Source organism: Rana temporaria, chromosome 3, assembly GCF_905171775.1.
Source record: "Rana temporaria chromosome 3, aRanTem1.1, whole genome shotgun sequence".
Taxonomy (NCBI): domain Eukaryota; kingdom Metazoa; phylum Chordata; class Amphibia; order Anura; family Ranidae; genus Rana; species Rana temporaria.
Window position 1 is genome coordinate 100,587,676 of NC_053491.1, and position 22,595 is coordinate 100,610,270.

Consider the following 22,595-nt stretch of genomic DNA (forward strand, 5'->3'; position numbering starts at 1 on the left):
TGGAGGCTGCTAAGTGGTCATGAGATATAGCGGGGTAGATATGAAACGTAACTGATGGTACTCCCTTCCTCTACCTCAGAACCAACATCAGAATCAAGTAATGTCTGTGCATCCTCAAGAAGCAAGAGGCTGACGCTGTGTTCAAATAATTCAGCTGACTCCTCCATGCATGATGCCAGGAGTAGTTGCGGACAAGGAGGCAGAATAAGCTGCTCTGGCAGCTGTGGTGGACTATGCACTAATGTCAGCTTGGGTCAAAGAGGATGAGGAGGATGGTTTAGTAAGCCAGTCCACCATCTCCTTTGTATGCTGTGGCTGGATAGCATGGGCAACATGACTAAACAGAGAAAAATGTGCCCTGACTGAGGATGAACCATGCCTACCTTTGCCTGGGGACACAGATGATGCTGGCCTCCTCATAGTGGCATTAGAACATCTAACTCTCCTTGTTGCCCCCCTTGTTGGGGGGTTTATTACCCAAATGTAATAGAAACTGGGAAATGTGTGATTGGATGCACTTTATTTTTATGAAAAGTGATGTTTTCATAAAAACGCTCTGCCCCCTTGCTTGTGATAGGGATAGTGATACCTGCCTTGTTCCTAATCAAGCCCCCCCCCCCGTTTGTCTTGCCTGCTTTGCTAGTTTGGATTTCCCTGTGTATGACTTGAATCAGATATTGGACTATTCCCTGAACTCGGCTTGCCTTTTACCTTGACTGTAATAGGACCACGCTATCTGTCTGCTAACTTCAAGTAGTCTAATAGCTTTGCTCAGTTTGCGTCTGCCCTGGCGTTGGTGGCCTGCCACTATAGCATTGTATATAAGTCCTGGGGCAACCAAGTACCGCCTTATGAGAAAGGGGGCTGCTATAGGTAAAGCACACAGTAGCCTGCTATAGTGTCTGACCACCTGCGTTTGGGGTAGATGTGACAGACAGGCAGGGAATAAAGAAAAAAAGACAACCCCCCCCCAAAAAAAAATAAACTGCATCAACCCCAAAAAAGGATATGCATCACTAAATGTTATGTAATGCTTTGTTAAACACTGCACTACACTAACACACTACACTAACTCGACACTATACTCACACACTATACTAACACTACACTAACACTCCACCCTACACTAACACTCCACACTCAGTCACAATAAGTGAACACACTAACTCGCTAGTAGCAAACTAAGCCTTGATCAATTTATCTCCACTCCAAAACAATGCAAAAGCTTCCTATGAGAATGAACCTTTTATAGTGTGGGGTGGGTCTATGAGCAATGCGCCGTGATTGGAGAAAGTCATCATCACTTTGTCCAATCAGGACTCTGACCGTGCTCTGTGCCCTAAGTGGTAAAGCCTTGCACCTGACCTCGTCACTGCCCTTAGTTTCTTATTATTTCACTTGTACAACATCACGATTAATCATGAAAATTATGTAATATTTGCAAACAATTGCATGTGAAGAGTAATCTATTTTACATCACAGTTACATCAGTGTACCATGTGATGAGAATATTTCCAAATCTTACGTGACAGCTGAACTGAACCATAAGTTATTTTGCACAAAAGAGGAACAAGTGGCTTTGAACAGTGCTGTCAGGAACATAGTAAAGACATCAGCTATAATTCTCTTTCCAGACATATGAGCATCTTGGCTATACTTAGGTATGTTCCAAAGCATCTTAGGCAGGATGGAATTTTTTTTGTATGAAACAAGTAAACAAGATAATAAACTTACTTCTATGGGATCAAGTGAGGATATATTGATGTTCTCTAACGGTTGATCCGTGTGTGGTTTTTCAATATTCGTACATTTATTCTTGCTACCATGTGCTGGTTTTACATCAGAGGATACCTTATCGGGTCCCTTTACTGGAAGAACCTGGCCTGTTGATTTTACTTCTTTTTCTTTTTGCTCAGTGATATGACTTACAGGGACTGAGACAGAAGAATCAGTGTTTTTTTCTGCAACAGCAAGCTTTAGCAGTTCAGATTTTGGCTTAACCGCTAATGGTGTCTGACTTTGATTTGAGACTTGAGCTTCAGATTTTCTACTTGTTATTGGTGAAGTTTTGCGTCCAACAGACAATTCTCTTTGTTCTTTTGAACGTCTTGGGGCAACTTTTGGTGTTTCTTTGATTTGTCCTTCAGTTGATGGTTTTGAATGAGTTACACTGGGAGCTTGCATGTCTCCCTTTATTTTCTGGTCTCTTAAGAGTGCTGGTGGACTCTTTTCTTCTTTTGTAGATTGTGGTAAATCATCAAAATACATTTCCTTTAAGGAAAACTTGATATCTCCCGAAGTTTGCACATTAACTGGTTTTGGAATAGAGGATTCTTCTGCTCTGCTATGGGGCACAACACCATCTTTTACTTTCATGGTATGTTTTACTACTACAGATTTTTCAGTTTTATTAGGGGCAGTGGAAAGTGCAAACCTTTTATTTGTTGTCACAGGAGATATTTCCACCTCCATTTTTTCTTCAACCGAAGATTTAGAAGTATCTTTACCAAATCGAGACCTTCTTGGAGCAGGACTTATACTCTCTACTTTCTTTGGACTTCCTTGTATCACTTCTTTTTTGGAGTCTGATATAGGTAAAGGGGGTTCTTCTTCCTTTTTCTTCTTTTTTGCATAGGACTCTTTTGATGCTTGTTTTTTTGTTAGAACCTCTACCGTTTCATAGACATAAGCAAGGAATCCTTTACCGTTTTCTTCAATATTTTCAGGTAGAGTATATCCATTGGTGGTTACCTCTTCTTTTGGTTTAGAGTCAATTTCAGCAAACCCATTGACTACATTTTGTGGTTGCTCGGCTGTCTTTGAAAATTCCTCTTGTAGCCTTGAGTTTGGATCAGGAATATGAACCTTAATTAATTCCTCTTTATCTTCTGATGAAGCTAAGGCATCTTCTTTTTCAGATGAGAACCTCCGTTTTCTCTGAATCCTTTCAGGACTCAAAGCCCGAAGTCTTTCACCCTCCTCAAAGTTCTCCTTAACTATCCTCCTACTTTGCTCAATCTCGCGCATTTTGGCTTCTGCTTTTCTCTTGAGTTTTGCAAACCATCTTTGATGGATTTTGTATTCAGACATTGTTCCAACTTCCAGTACTCCAGAACAGGAAACAATGCCTTTGTTATTTCTTGCTGATGCTTGATAAATTGCTGCATCTTCTTCACTGCACCTAAAACATAGATTTCCCTTTGATTAGAACTAAGCAATAAATGGAGCATACATTTAGGCCAATAAAACTGCATTAAAGACTCACTTGTAAATTTGTAAGGTATGTTTCTTTCCATTGCGGATTATTTCATATTTTGGCAATCCACAATATCTGTCCATTTCTTCATCATCTTTGTACCACGTAACCTCTGGTTCCGGGTATCCTATAGAAAGATGAATGTAAAATGTTGTCATATGCATTTTTTTAAAATAAAGCAGTTCTAAAATTACATTATTAATTTACAGCAGTTAAATTAATTAAGTTTAAGCAGTGAAACTTTTATACATTAAATGCTACCCAGTGCAAGCTTACTTACTTCAACACACTAATGAAAATGACCAATCTTTCCCTCTGTCTTTGTCATTACCACCACATTTTTGTCAAGCTGAACACATCACAGCTGTGTACAAAAATGAATAATAGCAACAATCTGAACCATGTTTTGTTCCCCTTCTCCATCAAACAATGGTTTAGCTGAATATCACTGCTTTAATCTGCCAAGAAAGATGTTATGTTGTTTCTACTAATACTAACACATTCAATAATATTACTGATAATGAGGCGGTGATCAGACAAAATGGTGCTTGCAGAACAATTACACATGTGCCATGCTGTTCCATTTCTCTATATCAGGGATATGCAATTAGTGAACCTCCAGCTGTTTCAAAACTGCAAGTCCCACCATGCCTCTGCCTCTGGGTGTCATGCTTGTGGCTGTCAGAGTCTTCCTATGCCTCATGGGACTTGTAGTTCTGCAACAGCTGAAGGGCCGCTAATTGCATATCCCTGCTCTATATCATCACACATACATCCAACAACTTCTGCATCTTTAGTGTGACCAGCTAATGGCCTAAACTTATGGCCTAAACTTAAGCCATCAGCCAAGATTCAAACCATCTATGGGCAGGCTGATTGCACCCATGTCGATAGATAGACAACCAGCTTATCAGATTTGTGATTATTGATAGTGGCTATAGCTGTTAGCAAAAATCATTGTGTTCTCCAGACAGGCACAGTTTCCCGTTCCCCCCAACTGGGAGAACACAATAGCTCTGCAGGAGGGATTTAGCATCGATGGGGGAATCAAGTGATTTTCTTTTGTTGCAGGAAAGTAAATTGCATCATCCATGGCCTGTCTCAAGCCCTGTACACACGATCGAATAACTGATGGAATCTATTCCGATGGATTTTTTAATCGGATATCCGATGAAGCTGACTTTCATCAGTCTTGCCTACACACCATCGGTTAGAATTTCGATCGTGTCCAACTCGGTGACGTAAAACACTACGACGTACTGAGAAAAATGAAGTTCAATGCTTCTGAGCATGCGTCGACTTGATTCTGAGCATGTGTGGATTTTTGACCGATGGATTTCCCAACAGACGATCGTTTTTTCTATCGGTTTTTTTAAACATAAGAAAAATTTAAAACAGGTTCTATTTTTTTTCACCAATGGATAAAAAAACGGATAAAAAAACGATGGGGCCCACACACGATCGGTTTGTCCGATGAAAACGGTCCATCGGTCTGTTTTCATCAGACGAACCGATCGTGTGTACAGGCCTTTAGAGTCATGTAATCATATTATCACCACTGAAATAGTAGTTATGCTTTTTACACGGAATACTGTTAATTTTTAAAGATGCTAGTGCTCCTATCCCTGTTTCCCTTTTATCCTGAGGACATTGGTCATTATGGAATATGTAGGATGGAGCCACAGCTATCCTCGACTGAGCTGACTGCATGAGGACTGGAGGGATCCCTGTCTTAGCACAGTAGTGTTTTTTTATACACCTCCTGGACAGCATTGAATCTGATAGTGGCTGAAGCCATTCAGAAGTGCCAGTTTGGTTTTAAATTAAATGTGAGTGCATTTTGATAGTTTTCATGAAGTGTTCTTTTTAGTGATGAGCACTATGGTTTGCTTCTTTTCCTTTTGAGCTTGAGAGATAGATATCCTTTGTGGTCAATTTTATCAAGTAATGTGGTTTTGAAACTTGTGTTTCTTCTGATTACATAACTGGAGCAGATTTGCAGATGTTCTCTGGGTCCTGGTCATTGCCAACATGATAAATTGACCTTTGTGGTGAGAGTCTATTTCTAGAGGTAAGCATTTAACCTTTAGGGGAGGATGGAGAATTGTCTTTTCACTTGGAGCACACTTTCTTTGACGAAGCGATATACATGTTTCAATCAGCAAACAGGACAGCACACTTTAGTGCCTGTGTTGATTGGCTTACAATATGTTTGCTTCAAATGAATGTTGCATTTCCATACAAATCTATAGAAATGCAAAACCCACTTAAAGCAGGTCAAATGAAGGTGTAAATTAGGTTAACTGAAAAGCAAAGGCATCGGTCAATGTATTCGGAATGATGTCAGAAGCATCTCAAACTGATGTCTAAATAAGGCCTCATATACACTGCTGCTGGTAAAGGGGCATTTAGGAGCAGTTGGGCATTTTTTTCAACTGCTCCTGAACTTTCATCTATGTTATCTTATCAGTCCATGTACACTGTTTTGTTTATTGTCGTTTCTAAGCAGTTGTGCTTAGAGGCTTTTTCTTGAACCCAAAAAAATGTGTTCAGAAGATGTGTTTAGAGGCAGTTGAAGCGCCAATCGCAGCTACCCAACTTTAGCAGCGTTTCGTTTATAGATGTTTTTAATTTTAACAAAAAATTTTTTTTTTTCCAAATGCTTCTAGACGCAAAAGCGGCTAAACGCAGCATGTATTGGTGGCTAAACGGCCGTTTTAAATGTGGGTTTCTATCTGTCAAGTTAAATCGTTCAGGAGCAGTTGTAAAAACGTCCCGTGTACATGGAGTCTTACTGATGCCATTGACAAATCCAAAGCCCTTCTACGTAGGCCCTATATGGGTTTTCTAGTTTACCTGAAGCTGCTGGATATTGAAAAGTTTCTCTTCTGCACTGTTCACACTTTTCCAGCATAACTGAAGCAATCTCTCTGAAGGTTTACTGAACATCCATACTGTTTATGAGATCATGATGTCATGTCTTATGCCACGTACACACGACCGTTTTTCATGAAGTGAAAAAAAAAAATTTTTTAAATGGTCATTAAAAACGACCGTGTGTAGGCTCCAGAGCATTTTTCTCGACATGAAAAATGGGCATTATAAATTTAGAGCATGCTTTAAATTTTTGCGGCATTTTTCACGTCGTGAAAAACGGTTGTGCGTAGGTTTTAACAACGTGAAAAAAACACGAATGCTCAGAAGCAAGTTATGAGACGGGAGCACTCGTTCTGGTAAAACTAGTATTTGTAATGGAGATAGCACATTTGTCACACTGTAACAGACTGAAAAGCACGAAGACTGAAAAGCGCAAATCGTCTCTCACCAAACTTTTACTAACACAAAATCAGCAAAAGCAGCCCAAAGGGTGGCACCATCTGAATGGAGCTTCCCCTTTATAGTGCCGTTGTACGTGTTGTACGTCACTGCGCTTTGCCAAGCATTTTTTGTTCACGATAGTGTGTATGCAAGGCAGGCTTGACAAGAATCACGTAAAAAAAACGTTTTTTCTAGGACAATAAAAATGGTCGTGTGTACGCAGCTTTAGACATTGTTAGGTGCCGAGTGATAAATACATTTTAGAGGTTTAGGCCCCTTTCACACATTTCATCAGTTCAGTCACTTTTTTTTATATATATTTTATCATTTTTTTTATGGTTGAACTAGATGTCTTTTTTTAACCTGACTAACTATGTAACTATGAAATTTACATCCAATTTTTTATCCGTTTTTCATCAGTTTTTAACATCTGCCAGCTAGAGTCTTTAACTACTTGAGTCCCGGAGTCATTGTTTCATGCAAAAACATGAAACCACATGTTTGTCTGTTTACATCCATTTTTCGTCCCATCCGTTTTTAATGGAAGAAAAATAGGACTTTGATCCATTCCAGAAAACGGATGTTGACGTAAGCGGATGTAAATTGATGTAAATGAATGATCATCAGTTTACATCTGTTTTTCCATTGAAATGCATTGATGTCCGTTTTTTCATCTATCAACGGATGGATAAAAACGAACATACGGTCCTTAGAAATGGCAAAGGACAATATGGAGAGCAGAAGGGTTTATTAACATATACATTATCTAATATTTCTTTACAGCATCATTTGCATATTAACATATACAATATGTTGTGAAATGATAGATTTGACACTTTTATCGGTTAAAAAACATAGCGTAAGAAAAAAAACTTTCATTGTATGGTGTGCAGTTATGCTTCAAGCAAGCATAAAATAAACATATTTTGGAGGAATGAGTTTCTGGTTTTCATGACATTATAAACAAGTTGTGTGTATAAAGAGGTTTTGTATTTTCACATACAGAACAGTTAGAGTATAGATACCCATCACCTGTCCCCATCCGTGCTGATGTAAAAGAGAGATTAACTGTTTTGTTGGAAATAAATAAACTCATGGGCCCAGATTCAGGTAGGGGCGCAAACTGATGAGGTGACGCAGCGTATCGTTTTTACGCTACGCCTCCATAAATTACTGAAGCTACGCTGCATTCACGAAGCATTTGCTCCGTAATTTGCGGCGGCGTATCGTAAAAGGGGCCGGCGTAAGCGCGCGTAATTTAAATGATCCCGTAGGGGGCGTGGATCATTTAAATTAGGCACGTTCCCGCGCCGAACGTACTGCGCATGCTCCGTCGGGAAAATTTCCCGACGTGCATTGCGGTAAATGACGTCGCAAGGACGTCACTGGCTTCGACGTGAACGTAAATGGCGTCCAGCGCCATTCACGAACGAGTTACGCAAACGACGCAAAATTTGAAAATCGCGACGCGGGAACGACGTCCATACTTACCATTGGCTGCGCCTCCTAATAGCAGGAGCAGCCTTACGGCGAAAACGACGTACGCAAACTACGTAAAAAACGAGCGCCGGCTGCGCGTACGTTTGTGAATCGGCGTAAGTATGCAATTTGCATACTCTACACGTCAGAATGCACCCTAAGATACAACGGCATAAGAGAATTATGCCAGTCGTATCTTAGGCTACAGTCGGCGTATCTAGCTTTCTGAATACAGAAAGTAGATACGCTGGCGCTACTTAGCAATTACGCTGCGTATCTATGGATACGCAGGCGTAATTGCTTTCTGAATCTGCCCCATTGGCAGTACTTTAGAGGTGATGTGTAGCAGAGATTAACTGTGCTGGAGCTATGACATAAGAGAAAGAGAGAAGTCTTATATAATATAATATGAAAAAGAAGAAATAAAGACAGCGCTGGTCTACAATCCCTATTAATACCCCCTTAAAATTTATGTCTATTGCTGTGGTGCAATAGATGACCATCAACACAAAACTTAATCAATCCTAAATACAGTGCAAAAAATACAATACAGTGCAAATAAAGTGCAAAAGTGCTCAACATTAATGACAGTATGTAACAAATACAATGAATCCAATATTATTAAAAAAACATAAAAAATATAGTCCATAAAAAAAAAAGTGATAATAGTGATCCCAAAAAATATAGGTGATAATAAAAGTTAATTAATGTAAAACAATAGTGAATCTCAGTGACTTCTTAGATGTCAATCAAATGTGTAAACTTGCTACCCAGTGTGACTCCTACCAGTCATACTAAATAAACTCACCAAAATAAATGGCTGGTAAAGTTATAAACCAGCGACTTCGCCTTTAAGCAATTTTATGCACAATGCTGTTAAGCTGCAAGCTGTCCTCTCCAGATCCCGCAACTGTGACCCACATGTATATAGAATGGAAGAAGGAGGCTCCAATGGTGTGATAGCGTTTTAAAAGACTTTATTAAAACAATAGTAAAAAATCCACTCACATTTCATAAGTGTCAGACCCGACGCTAGGGAATAAAAGCATGCTGAAAGTACAAACCTGGTTGGTGTGTTGCCCTGACTTAGGTGTTTCATCATAATGGATTTATTGTATTTGTTTTGCACTTTATTTGCACTGTATTGTATTTTTTGCACTGTATTTAGGATTCATTTAGGTTTGTGTTTATGGTCATCTATTGCACCACATCAATTTTAAGGGGGTGTTAATAGGTACTGTAGACCAGCGCTGCCTTTTTTTCTTCTTTTTCAATTTTTTTTGGGGTGTTCCACAATTCAGGGCAGTGAGTAAAATGTATGGGTCTGATAATGTCGATATAGATTTTGGGCCAAATTCCCAAAAGAGATACGCAGGCGGAACTGCTGTTCAGTCTGTGCCTAACTTTGGAAACGATCCTCAAAAGGCTTTTTCCAAAGTTAGGCAGAAAATCTGACATGTGTAAGACACTTACACGGTCAGATCTTAGGATGCAGTACCGCATCCGCCGCTGGGGGCATTTCTCATTGAAATGCCGCTTTGAGTATGCAAATGAGGACTTAAGCAGATCCACAACGCTTTTCAGCATTGTGATTTCTGCGTAAGTTCCGATTTGCTTGCGCAAAACTAGGGCTGGTTTTACAATGTGGAAAATTAGTCACACCTTGTAAAAGCCCATTCAAGCGACGGCATTTGGTATGCATTCCCGAGGGAGAACTCCACGGCAATTTGTAAAATCAAAACCGGCATGGGTTCCCCCCCCCAGGAGCATACCAGGCCCTTAGGTCTGGTATGGGTTGTAAGGAGACCCCCCCTACGCCGAAAAATCGACGTAGGGGGTCCCCCTACAATCCATACCAGACCCGTATCCAAAGCACGCTACCCGGCCGGCCAGGAAAGGGAGTGGGGACGAGCGAGCGCCCCCCCCCCCTCCTGAGCCGTGCCAGGCCGCATGCCCTCAACATGGGGGGGTTGGGTGCTCTGGGGCAGGGGGGCGCACTGGGTCTCCTTACAACCCATACCAGACCTAAGGGCCTGGTATGCTCCTGGGGGGGGGGGGACCCATGCCGGTTTTTTCTTTGAAAATTGGCATGGAGTTCTCCCTCTCAGGAATGCATGCCCAGCGACGCTGTCATTTTTTTTTATAATTATTTGTTTTCCCGGCGCGTATATTTTTTTTCACCCGTCGCTACTTTAGTGTCCCGTCGCAATCCACAAAGCCCGGCGTAAATTACGTTCGCGCGCTGCACGTCGGGAAAATTACGTCACACGCATGCGCTGTACGGCCGGCGCGGGAGGGCGCCTCATTTAAATTTTAAACGCCCCCCGGAGAGGAGGACCGCCTTGCGACGGAGGCACTTAAGTTACACGGCGTGTAATTTCTAGGTAAGTGCTTTGTGGATCAGGCACTTAGGTAGAAATTTTAAGTCAGTGTAACTTAACTGCTGAAATTTAAGTTAGGCTACGTTTTGGGGAATTTGGCCCATAGATATATAAATATAGACGTTCAATTTAAGGATTGATAATGCACCCTTGTTTGCTTTTTCACAGATGTTCACAGCTTCTTCGTTTTGTCCTTGGAAATCAGACAGGATGCTGATAAGGCCTGTTGAAAATAGACTTTCTACTAAACCAGTTTGAACTGACCAGAGACTCCTGGAAAAGGTTTTTCTGCCAGTCACGTGATGTTACCACCCATTTAACTGTTCCCCTACTATAAAGAAGAAATGGACTTTGATTGGACTAAACTATACGATCACACCTTTATCACGCCTAGAATACACTTGATACACACCCATATCTTATGAATATTCATACGTATAAATTGTATATCCCGTAGTTGTAAGCTCAGAAACACTTTCACTTTTACTCGCTTATATGCCGAGATCTGTGTTGTCTTTCTCCATTGCAATGTCTTATAATTAAAGCACCTACTTATGTGGATCTACTGTCTCATCATCTGATGGTCTAATTAAGACCCCCTAATTGGATTTAACAGCGGCTGCGGTCTGTTGTTTTATTGAATCCTTGTACCTTTGTTCCCCTCTATTATCTTTGGCACTGTTTTTAATTTTTTCTCTTATATAATATAATAGCCTGTTCTTGTGTGTTTGAGATTTCAAAAAACCTTATTCAGTCAAAAGTTTACTAAAACTGGAGTGTGCAAAATCTAAATCAGCTTTGCATAGAAACAATCAGCTTCCATTTTTTTTTAATTAAAGCTTAATTGAACAAGCTTAAGGTAAAAGCTGATTGACAACCATACACAACTGCACTAGATTTTTCACTCTGCAGTTTTAGTAAATCAGCCCCATAGTATATGTTCTTTTTGTAAACTTAATAAAAATAAAAAATACGTTTTTCTCCAGCACATCGCATGCATATACAAAGTGAGCACAGTTTTACTTTATTCATTATCATTCGCTTTATAAAATTATCATACACATTTGCATCTACTCCTAAAAATACACCTCAATAGGTAGCCAGTCTAATAATTCTGTATCAAGGCTAACTATTCTCTACTGGAGAACACCACACAGAAGCCTGCTGTGAACAATGTGTTAATACTTTGCAATTGTTGATTCTTTAACCACTTGCTATCCGGCTCACACTGATATACATCGGCAGATTGTCACGGTTGCGCAAAACAACGTATGGGTATGTTGTTCCCTTTAAGAGCCATCGGAGGCGATCGTTGTCGGCCACCCACGATAGTGGGCAATTGAAATGATTTTAATGAAGCTATAAAACTTACATTTAGACGATGTCTAAGGAGATAAAATGCCTCGGGAAGGAATCCACTGCCGCCATACACCAAAGTGCTGTTTGACCTTCTTAATGTAAGTTTCATAGCTTCATTAAAATCATTTCAATATTATACGGAATTACGCTATGTGGCCTTTTTTTAATTTTCCTTTTAAATATCCATGCCATTGTATGGGAAAATCTAATTATCATCCACTATGAAATCACTTTACATGGAAATCGTTATCCCATTGATAGTTTGAGGATTCAGTCTAGCTACCAAGGACTTCACCCAGTTTGTTGCCTGTCAACACAAGTTTGTTTGACTCATAGAACATACGTTCTCTTGAGTTCAAACCATTTGGTGGTGGTTCCCTTTACTGTCAACAAGGGTTGTCCCGATACCACTTTTTTAGGACCGAGTACAAGTACTGATACATTTTTTCATGATACCGAATACCGATCCTTTTTTTAAAATGCAGCCTTGCGTCACTCTTCAAAATGCAGCCTTGCGTCTCTCCCCAAAATGCAGCCTTGCGTCTCTCCCCAAAATGCAGCCTTGCGTCTCTCCCCCAAAATGCAGCCTTGCGTCTCTCCCCCAAAATGCAGCCTTGCGTCTCTCCCCAAAATGCAGCCTTGCGTCACTCCCCCAAAATGCAGCCTTGCGTCACTCCCCCAAAATGCAGCCTTGTGTCTCTCCCCAAAATGCAGCCTTGCGTTTCTCCCCAAAATGCAGCCTTGCGTTTCTCCCCCAAAATGCAGCCTTGCGTCTCTCCCCAAAATGCAGCCTTGCGTTTCTCCCCCAAAATGCAGCCTTGAGTCTCTCCCCAAAATGCAGCCTTACGTCTCTTCCCAGAATGCAGCCTTGCATCTCTCCCCCAAAATGCAGCCTTGCGTCTCTCCCCAAAATGCAGCCTTGCATTTCTCCCCCAAAATGCAGCCTTGCGTTTCTCCCCCAAAATGCAGCCTTGCGTCTCTCCCCCAAAATGCAGCCTTGCGTCTCTCCCCCAAAATGCAGCCTTGAGTCTCTCCCCAAAATGCAGCCTTGCGTCTCTCCCCAAAATGCAGCCTTGAGTCTCTCCCCAAAATGCAGCCTTGCGTCTCTCCCCCAAAATTCTTGTGTAGGTCTCCCCCCCCGCCGTGTAGTTGTTCGGCGCTCAGGGAACATAACAGCTTTCATTTCAATAGCTGTGTGTTCCCCGCCGCGCGTCGTCATATATAGCCCCTCCCACTTGTCCGAGTACTTTGATAGACAGATCACCCGTCCAATCCTGGGACGGGTGATCTGTCTATCAACGTGCCCTGACAAGGGGGAGGGGCTATATATGATGAGGCGCGGCGGGGAACACACAGCTCTTCAAATGAAAGCTGTTATGTTCCCCGAGCGCCGAACAACTACAATGGGCGGCAGTGGCAGCAGCTCTCCTCCACCTCCAGTGGTATGTTTTACATACCCGAGGACTGCTCTGCTGTCCGCCTCCTCTCCGCCTCCTGTCCGCCTTCCTCTCTGCCCCCTCAGGCTCCTCTCGGTCTCCTCTCCGACCGCTCCTCTCCGACTGCTCCCCGCCCCCTCTCCGCCCACACTCAGAGGAAAAAAAATAAAGTATCGGGTCAGGCATCGGGAGCAAAAGCTCAGTATCGATCCCGATACCGATACTAGTATCGGTATCGGGACAACCCTACTTTCAACATTCAAAAATCTTTTTGATCGATTAAAATTATTTTGATTGGTACTCACCTCTCTGCCGGCTTCTGGGCCTTCAGGGAGTTCCGTTTGAGATCCAGTAACATCACGGACACCGGCGGGGCTTGCCGTGTCCATCTGAAGGGCTCCTTTGCTGTGCCTTCATATCTGCATCCCGGCGGGACCTTACTATCTGCCACACGCAAGGGCTGTTACACTTCCCTCTATCACTTCCCTCTATCACTTCCCTCTGTCAACCTGGGATTCTACAACCATCCACTGGGAGTTGTGATAGTTCCCTTCATGGGACATCTACATGCCGACGGACTGATGTTAACCTCTCCTCATCTGGATTCAGCAGTGGTATCGTTGTACACATTTTTATACCAGTATCATACTTGGCTACATGTTTTTATGACTGCTTTTGCTACCGTTTGATATTAATCGCACCATTTTTACAGTTTATGTAGCTACATCGATTTTATCTCCAGTGCAATATTTATTTTGTTACCTACTTGAAGACTATAAAAGTTTTAATGCTATTCCCATCGAGTGCTGCCTTTGTGTGTTTTTTGTATCCTGCTATCCATTTTTCCAGTGGTCGGTAGCTGCACTGGGAATCAGCCTGCAAGGAGATCAGCTAAAAGTAGTTGGATCTGTGAGTGCGTTATAATTAATCGAAATTAGTCGATTAATCGATTTAAAAAAAAACGATGAATCGAACAGAAACATTTTGATCAGTAACAGCCCTAGTTTATTTTCATCTATTTTCATTTTATGATGATATCATATTTACATTTGTATTAGAGCACTATTCAACTGAGCCGCATCAGCATTATGATTGTCCTCAAAAGGGCCAGTTGTATCTGTAAGATTAGATGTCCAGAGCGTCCCCTCCCCTTACATTAGATGTCAAGAGCCACCCCACCATCAGAAGTTTGAAACCCCCACTCTCCCTTACATCACAGTGCATGTCTCTTTCCTTATGCTGCTGCTGGGAAGAAGCTGGATGCATTGCTTGAAAGCATATAGTAGTGGTATGGAGGAGGACCAGAGGAGGGCTGGAGCTCTCCTGCAGCTGCTGGAGAGGTGCGAGGGCCACATGAAACTGCCTGGGGGGCCGGATTCGGCCCGCGGGCCTTGTTTAGACTGAGCATTGGGACACTCATCTGTCTCCGTACTTTTACCATTTAGCGCTACACTATATTTTCTAGCTACTGTCTGTTTGCTGTGTTAGATGCTAGTTTTAAAGGGGCAGCATGGGATTATTATTTCTTCACATATTTTGAGCTATTTTATATATAAATACTTTACATAGCAAAATGGCATTCTCTACCTATTTAAAGCCGCAGAATGACGTTTTCATAGATGCAGTATGGGGGAAAAAGACAAGCATTTTTTGATCAGTAGTACTTCCCCTTTTCCCAGAGTAGTGAATAGGAATTGTATAAGGCAAAAAGTGTTGTGATAAGTATCACAATCATGCAGAGGAAAGGAAATACAAGATAGAAATAATATACAGGCTGTCTTGTGCCAGGACAGCATTATGAAATCAAGGCTTCACAAGGTACAAATGCCTTGGAGATGAGGTAATGTATCAGAGAAGTCATGGGAAAGATTTTCCAATGTGTTTATGAGAGGAAACAAAGCTGGACCGAAGAAACCTCAGGTGCTGTGCCGGGAAAGAGGTGCAGCCAGGTTGGAAGGCTCTGCTATCACCACGGGGTTGATTTACTAAACTGGAGTGTAAAATCTGGTGCAGCTCTGCATAGAAACCAATTAGCTTCCAGGTTTTTTTTCAAAGCTTAGTTGAACAAGTTAGAAGCTGATTGGCTACCATGTTCAACCCTACATCAGCTGGTCATCTCTTGCCCAGTGCAAGGCCAAGCTGTAAAACTGACAGCTCAGGTCTGCAGATTACACTAAAAAGCAGCTCATTCAATGTAATCACTGGGGCTCCAGTGTCAGAGTGACAGCAGCCCTGAGAAACAGAGCACAGTGGACCAGTTGTCAAAGTGATAGCACTCTCTTAGTGTGATCAGCAGTACTGGGTTGTCAGTGTCCTAGTCTTAATTTATGAATGTCTAGTATGTGTGAATTAGTGTTATGTGTCAACTGTTAACATTTAGCCCCTTATTAAGACTTTGGGGTCCACTTATACAAATTTCAATGTGAATGTCGCAGCATTCATGCAAAAGTCATAAATAATAGCCATAATGTGTGTTATGTGTCAAATGTCAGGTTCTACTTGTTGCCTTAGCGGAGCGAATGTAGCATTACCTAAATAACAATTCTAAGAGAAAACTGACTTAGAAACATAGAGTAAATAGTCTAACATTATATGCTAAAGCCGCGTACACACGACGATTTTTCATGACGAGAAAAATGCAATTTTTTTAATTGGTCATTAAAAACGACCATGTGTAGGCTACAGAGCATTTTTTACGTCGTGAAAAATGGGCATTAAAATTTTTTGTCGTGAAAAGCGGTTGTGTGTAGGCTTTAACGACGGGGAAAACATTTTCATGCCCAGAAGCAAGTTATGAGACGGGAGCACTTGTTCTGGTAAAACTAGCGTTTGTAATGGAGATAGCACATTCGTCACGCTGTAACAGACTGAAAAGCATGAAGACTGAAAAGCGCAAATCGTCTCTCACCAAACTTTTACTAACACGAAATCAGCAAAAGCAGCCCAAACGGTGGCGCCATCTGAATGGAACTTCCCCTTTATAGTGCCGTTGTACGTGTTGTACGTCACCATGCATTTTTTCACAATCGTGTGTATGCAAGGCAGGCTTGACAAGAATCACGTCGAGAAAAACATTGTTTTTCTAGGACATTAAAAACGGTCCTGTGTACGTGGCATAAGAACATTTGACCAAAAAAGGAAATATTAAGAGGGAGACCTCTGCACTGTAAATTAACCACTTAAGCCCCGGAAAATTTGGCTACTCAATGACCAGGCGATTTTTTGCAACCATCCTTTTTTCCCACAAATAGAGTTTTCCTTTGATGGTATGTGATCATCTCTGCTTCTTTTTTTTGCTCTATAAATAAAAAAAGACTGACAATTTTGAAAAAAAAAACACAATATTTTGTACTTTTTGCCATAATAAATATCCCCATTTTTTTTTTTTTAAAGCAATTTTTTTCCTCAGTTTAGGCTGATTTGTTTAGGCTAACGTTATAGGGTCTACAAAATAGGGGAAAGATTTATGGCATTTTTATTATTATTATTTTTCTTAACTAGTAATGGCGGTGATCTGCGATTTCTATCGGGACTGCGACATTACGGCAGAGAAATTGAAAACTTTTGACACATTTTTGGGACCCTTGGCAATTATACAGCGATCAGTGCTATAAAAATGCACTGATTACTGTGTAAATGTCACTGGCAGGGAAGGGGTTAACACTAGGGGGCGACCAAGGAGTTAACTGTGTTCCCTCATGTGTGTTCTAACTGTAGTGGGATGGGACTGACTAGAGGAGATGACAGATTGTTGTTTCTAGCTAGTAGGAACTCACGATCTGTCTTTCCTCTCCTCACAGAACTGGTCTGGCTCTCGTGCCCACGATTGCGCGTGGCTGGTGGTTATCGAGACCGCCGGCCACACGCATTGGCACCCCCGCAGTGCACAGACGTGCGTGCGCCTGCTATACCGCTGAAAGGAGCCGACGTACAGTTACGATGGTTCATGGGATCGTGCCGACCTTCCGCCATATAATGACATTATATGGCAGCTGGTCGGCAGGTGGTTAACCAGTTCCCGACCTCCTCATGTACATTTACGTCGGCAGAATGGCACGGACAGGCACATCCACGTACCTGTACGTCCTCTGTTAGACGTGGGTGGGGGGTCCGATCGGGACCCCCCCCGGTACATGCGGAGGTCGGGTCCGCTCGGGGAGCGATCCGGGACGACGGCGCGGCTATTTGTTTTTAGCTGCTCCGTCGCGATCGCTCCCCGGAGCTGAAGAACGGGGAGAGCCATGTGTAAACACGGCTTCCCCGTGCTTCACTGTGGCGGCGCATCGATCGAGTGATCCCTTTTATAGGGAAGACTCGATCGATGGTGTCAGTCCTACAGCCACACCCCCCTACACTAGTAAACACATACACAGTGATCCCTAAATGTTACAGCGCCCCCTGTGTTTAACTCCCAAACTGCAACTGTCATTTTCACAATAAAGAATGCAATTTAAATGCATTTTTTGCTGTGAAAATGACAATGGTCCCAAAAATGTGTCAAAATTGTCCGAAGTGTCCGCCATAATGTCGCAGTCACGAAAAAAATCGCTGATCATTACTAGTAAAAAAAATTAAAAAAATAAAAATGCAAAAAAACTATCCCCTATTTTGTAAACGCTATAAATTTTGCGCAAACCAACCGATAAACGATTATTGCGTTTTTTGTTTACCAAAAATAGGTAGAAGAATACGTATCGGCCTAAACTGAGGAAAATTTTTTTTTTTATATATGTTTTTGGGGGATATTTATTACAGCAAAAAGTAAAAAATATTGCATTTTTTTTAAAATTGTCGCTCTATTTTTGTTTATAGCGCAAACAATAAAAACCGCAGAGGTGATCAAATACCACCAAAAGAAAGCTCTATTTGTGGGGAAAAAAGGACGCCAATTTTGTTTGGGAGCCACTTTGCACGACCGTGCAATTGTCTGTTAAAGCGACGCAGTCCCGAACTGTAAAAACCCCTTGGGTCTTTAGCCAGCATATTGGTCCGGGGCTTAAGTGGTTAAGGGGTGTATTTATAAAAAATGGCAGTTATTCGTTCTGGCAAACTGCATGTACGGTACATTTGATTTGTGTGAATGGTGGAAAAAATGCATGCCAATCGTTTTTTTGTTTTTTTTCCTTGAACAAATTCTTTATTTACGAGAGCAGAGTGAATCAGGAAAATACCTCATAATGATTACTAGATTGAGATGATATTCATAATACTGTAAATAAGTATTTAGATGTAATGAATTAGCTACTGTAGAACGAGAACTGCTATACATTATCAATACAAATTGAGGAGACTAAACTCTATTGTTTGACAGGTTTTCCAGATTGTAACCCTTTACAGATCACCTAAAATAAAAAATGTAGTTTTATCTATGTAACATTGTACCATTTTCTGTATAGCAGTTCCCTCTGCAGTAGCTAATTCATTACATTATCAGTGGCAAGCACATACACATTCCCCATACACGTAGCAGAGGTCTTCCTCATATTATTTACTCTTCTGGTAGAATGTTCTTAGCCTATAGTGTTAAGCCTCGTACACACAGTTTGACTGTTGTACAACCGAGAGTCTTATTTTTGTCAAAAGCGCGAGTGCAGGATTTTGTCTAGCATACTAACTATCCAAAAAATTGTCGTTTGACAAACACGAACGCAGTGACGTACTATGAGAGTATAAAGAGGAAGTTAATTTCTCAAGCACCACCCTTTGGGCCCCTTCTGCTAATTTTGTGTTAGTAGAAGTTTGGTGAGCATTGATTCAGGATTTTCAGATCGTACAAAACAAAGCCTTTTAAAATACATTTGGCATAACTACATCAGTATCACCAGCAAAGCAGTTTCATTATCCCATTAAAGAAGATGAGAATGTGCGCTGCATTTCAACATTTAATCAAATGCCGCGTCACGAATGTTAATTCTAGATTACAAACTTTTCCTAGTCATTCCTTGATTGCAAGCAAGTGTGTTTGTACTTTCGACTTTTGTGTGGCGATTTCTGCACTGACCATCCGAAAATCAGACGTTGAGTTCACATCTGACAAAAATGTTAAAGACTGCACATCCAGCTTTTGTCTGACGAAAAAGTCAAATCGGCTGTTGAATTTTCTCTTCTGATTTTCATATCACGTGTAAGAGGCCTTATGAAAAAAACGACTTTTTTCAGCATGTCCAAAAAACAAAGTTTTTCCAACTTCATCATTAAAAACGATGTTGCCCACACACCATCGTTTTTGAAAAATGATGAACAAAGCGCGGTGACGTACAACATGTACGACGGCACTCTGAAGGGGACGTTCTATTCGCCTTTGGGCTGCTTTTCGCTGATTCCGTGTTAGTAAAAGACGATTCGTGCTTTTTTGTCTGTTACAGCGTGATGAATGTGCTTACTCCATTATGAATGGTAGTTTTAACAGAACGAGTGCTCCCGTCTCATAACTCGCTTCTGGGCATGCGCGGGTTTAAAACGTCATTTTTTACAACTCGAAAAACAAAATTTTTCAGAAACCGAAAAACGATGTGAAGCCCACACACAATGATTTTAAATGACGTTTTTAAAAACGTCGTATTTTTTCATGCCGAAAAACGACCGTGTGTACGCGGCATTAGACTACTTGAAAGTCTTAAAAGAAAAAAAAAAAAAGCTTTCTACCATAAACACAATTCTAGATCCTTTATTAAAAAAAAATACATTTAAGCATAGGTTCACATTGGAGCGATTTGTTATGCGAATTAAGAGATCAAAACGCATGACAAGTCGCAGCCTATTGGCGGCAATGGCACTGTTCCAATCAGTGCGACACAGATTTTGCGGTGCTGCACCGATTTGCAAAAATAGTTCCTGCACTACTTTTGCTGATTATACCTCCCTGGCGGTATGATTATTTCAGATTTTAGGTGCTAAAAGCGGTACCATTATTTTGCATGGAAATTTGGCGTTTTACATTGTAGGCCTGTAATTCTTAGCAATAACTCACTTAAATCTGTCCAAACCAGAGTCTAGTAGACATCCCGGGTATGATAAATTTTGAAAAACAAAATCATAAATTATAATATAATAAATAATTATAACAAATAATAATGTAATTCTAATTAATTTTGTATTATAATTAATTATTCAATAATGTAATCAAATCAAAAACACAGAAATTTGCTCAGTTGCAGAATTGTCGCTGTCATTACTTTTATTTTTTTATGACAAATTTTCCCACAAATGGCTATTGCTCAATTCTGCAAGTGATTATAATTTATTATCGCTGTTTTCTAGCTGCTCTAAAACCACTTTTGACGTAAAGGGACACTTTTGGTTGCTATGGACAATCTACAGTTTGCAGGCAGAAAGAACAGTTTTTATTTTATAAAAGTACATGCAGAACACTGGGCAGACCACTAGGGACAAAGGGGATGTGTATTTTTTACATACAGTACTGTAATCTATAAGATTACAGTATACTGTATGTAATGTATTTACTTTTTTGAATTTGGCGCCGTTCTCCGCCCCTGTGTGTCGTAACATCGCAGGGAACGGAGATCGGCGGCACACAGGGACACTGTGCGAATCGAGCGAGGACCCCGGTCGCTCACACAGCGGGGATGCATCGCAGGATCCAGGGACAAGGTAAATAACTTTGTCTGTGGCTGCTGCGAGGCGAGCCCGAGTCTGGCTCGGGGATACCGCTTTTGGTAAAGAAATCTTACCCCAAGCCAGACTCTGGAATACCGCCAGGGGGGTTAAGGTGCAATTTCAATAGACATCTGTGTATTAGGCCACACAGATGTCTATCAAGTAGCACCTGAAATCGCGCTGACCCTGCTACTTTGAAATTGCGCTACTTCAAGTGAAGTAGCGCGATTTCAAAGTAGCATCAATGTGAACCAGGGCTAAAGTTTTGATGAGTTATAAACTATTTTAATTCCCAGATGGCAAAAACCATTTTTGTTAATATGATATAATATAATATAATACTGTATAATATTGAACATGCTTATTATGACTAAACTATACTAGTTTAAACATATTGCAACACCTCTCCCAATCCCATTCAGTTGTCTTTGCCCAAAAAGTGGTAACCCTAGGACCAGTGAGCAGCAGCCATCAAATAATTATCCTGCACAAGCCAACCAACCTCTGTACACGTGGAGTTGCAAGCTCCATCCATCTCAGGTTGAGGGGGTGCACTTTGAAATTCTAACCTTTGGTGCAAGAGGAACTTATTTCTGCACTGGATTGGGAGGTATAGTGTGTAAGCAGGTTGAAGTGGTCATTAGGTGCTGTCCCAGCTGGGAGGGTTGGGGGTTAATGTTTTGCCCGCTCTCCTGACCTTTTTGTGGGTTTCCTGTCTGGGTCTGGTCCACTTGCTCTGTGCGATATAAATTGGGACAGTGGTCCGGTTCGAGAGAGTGCTTCCAAAAGAATCCAGGGAGCCATCAGTTTTCCCATAGGAGACACTTAGTAAATATGGTTCAGTCTGAATGTGAGTTACAGAAGGGATGTATATGGAAGAAGAGATCTGTAGGAGTAGGAGAAGGTTGCTTGACATGGCCCTTGAAGATACCAATGCTGGAGTATGCCTCTGAAGGACCTACACTTGTGTGAGAGAGCCTGTAAAGGACTATGGACACTGAAATGCACTTTCGCAGGTACTGTATGCCGGGGCAGCACACCAGCCTGCAGCCATATTTAGTGAGCTAGTATCATGTTTTGCCTGTTGCACTGTAAATGTCTATTTTAGCACCTTTCTAAGTAAAGTATTAAAACTTTGTCCATGCCTGGTCTGAAGTTAATAAAGCAGTAGTAGAAATTCCCCTCTGAAAGGTAAAGCCATAACGTGCTCAGTAGACTTACCTTGAAACAAATCCCTCCAGCGGCGAGCTGTCACCTCTGCAGAGGCTTTCATCTTCACCCGGTCTTCTTTCCGGGTTTGCGGGCTGAGGCCGCTTGAATGGCCAAGCCATAAAGACCTCACTCCAGCACATGCGCGCAGGAGTCATGGCCACAGCACAGAGCTCTGAAGGAATGGTACAGGTATGTTGTTCCTTCAGAGCACATACAATGGTGATGTCACCATCTGCTGCTCACCAGAATATCTCCTAAGCAGTGCACGTTTAGCAGATATTCATTTAACCTATGGGCAGGCTTTATTATGAGCTTACCTGTAGGTAAAATTCCCAAAATAGTATTTACTACCACTTTAACTACTTGCTGACGAGTCAACGCGTTATATGGTGGCAGGTTGGCTCCCCTGCGTGAATCGCTGTAGCTGTACGGTGGGTGTTTTAAGGGCTATAGGGGGCGTGCAAACCTGCGGCACGACCCTGGAGCTGATGCGTGTGGCCGGCGGTCGCGATGTCCGCCAGCCACCTGCAATTGCTC

The 22,595-nt window shown here is 41.6% G+C and overlaps 1 protein-coding gene across 2 annotated transcripts in view; it reads right to left on the bottom strand.

The window, feature by feature from the left end:
• The window catches only part of ALPK3 (alpha kinase 3), a 162,563-nt gene that overhangs the window by 50,439 nt on the left and 89,529 nt on the right, over positions 1 to 22,595 (bottom strand). For both annotated transcript variants that reach the window (XM_040343100.1, XM_040343099.1), the window contains 2 exons: positions 3,266 to 3,383; positions 1,735 to 3,181 (listed from right to left, as the gene is read on the bottom strand). In XM_040343100.1, coding sequence (XP_040199034.1) covers positions 1,735 to 3,181; positions 3,266 to 3,383 — 1,565 coding nt within the window. The remainder of the gene's footprint in view (positions 1 to 1,734; positions 3,182 to 3,265; positions 3,384 to 22,595) is intronic.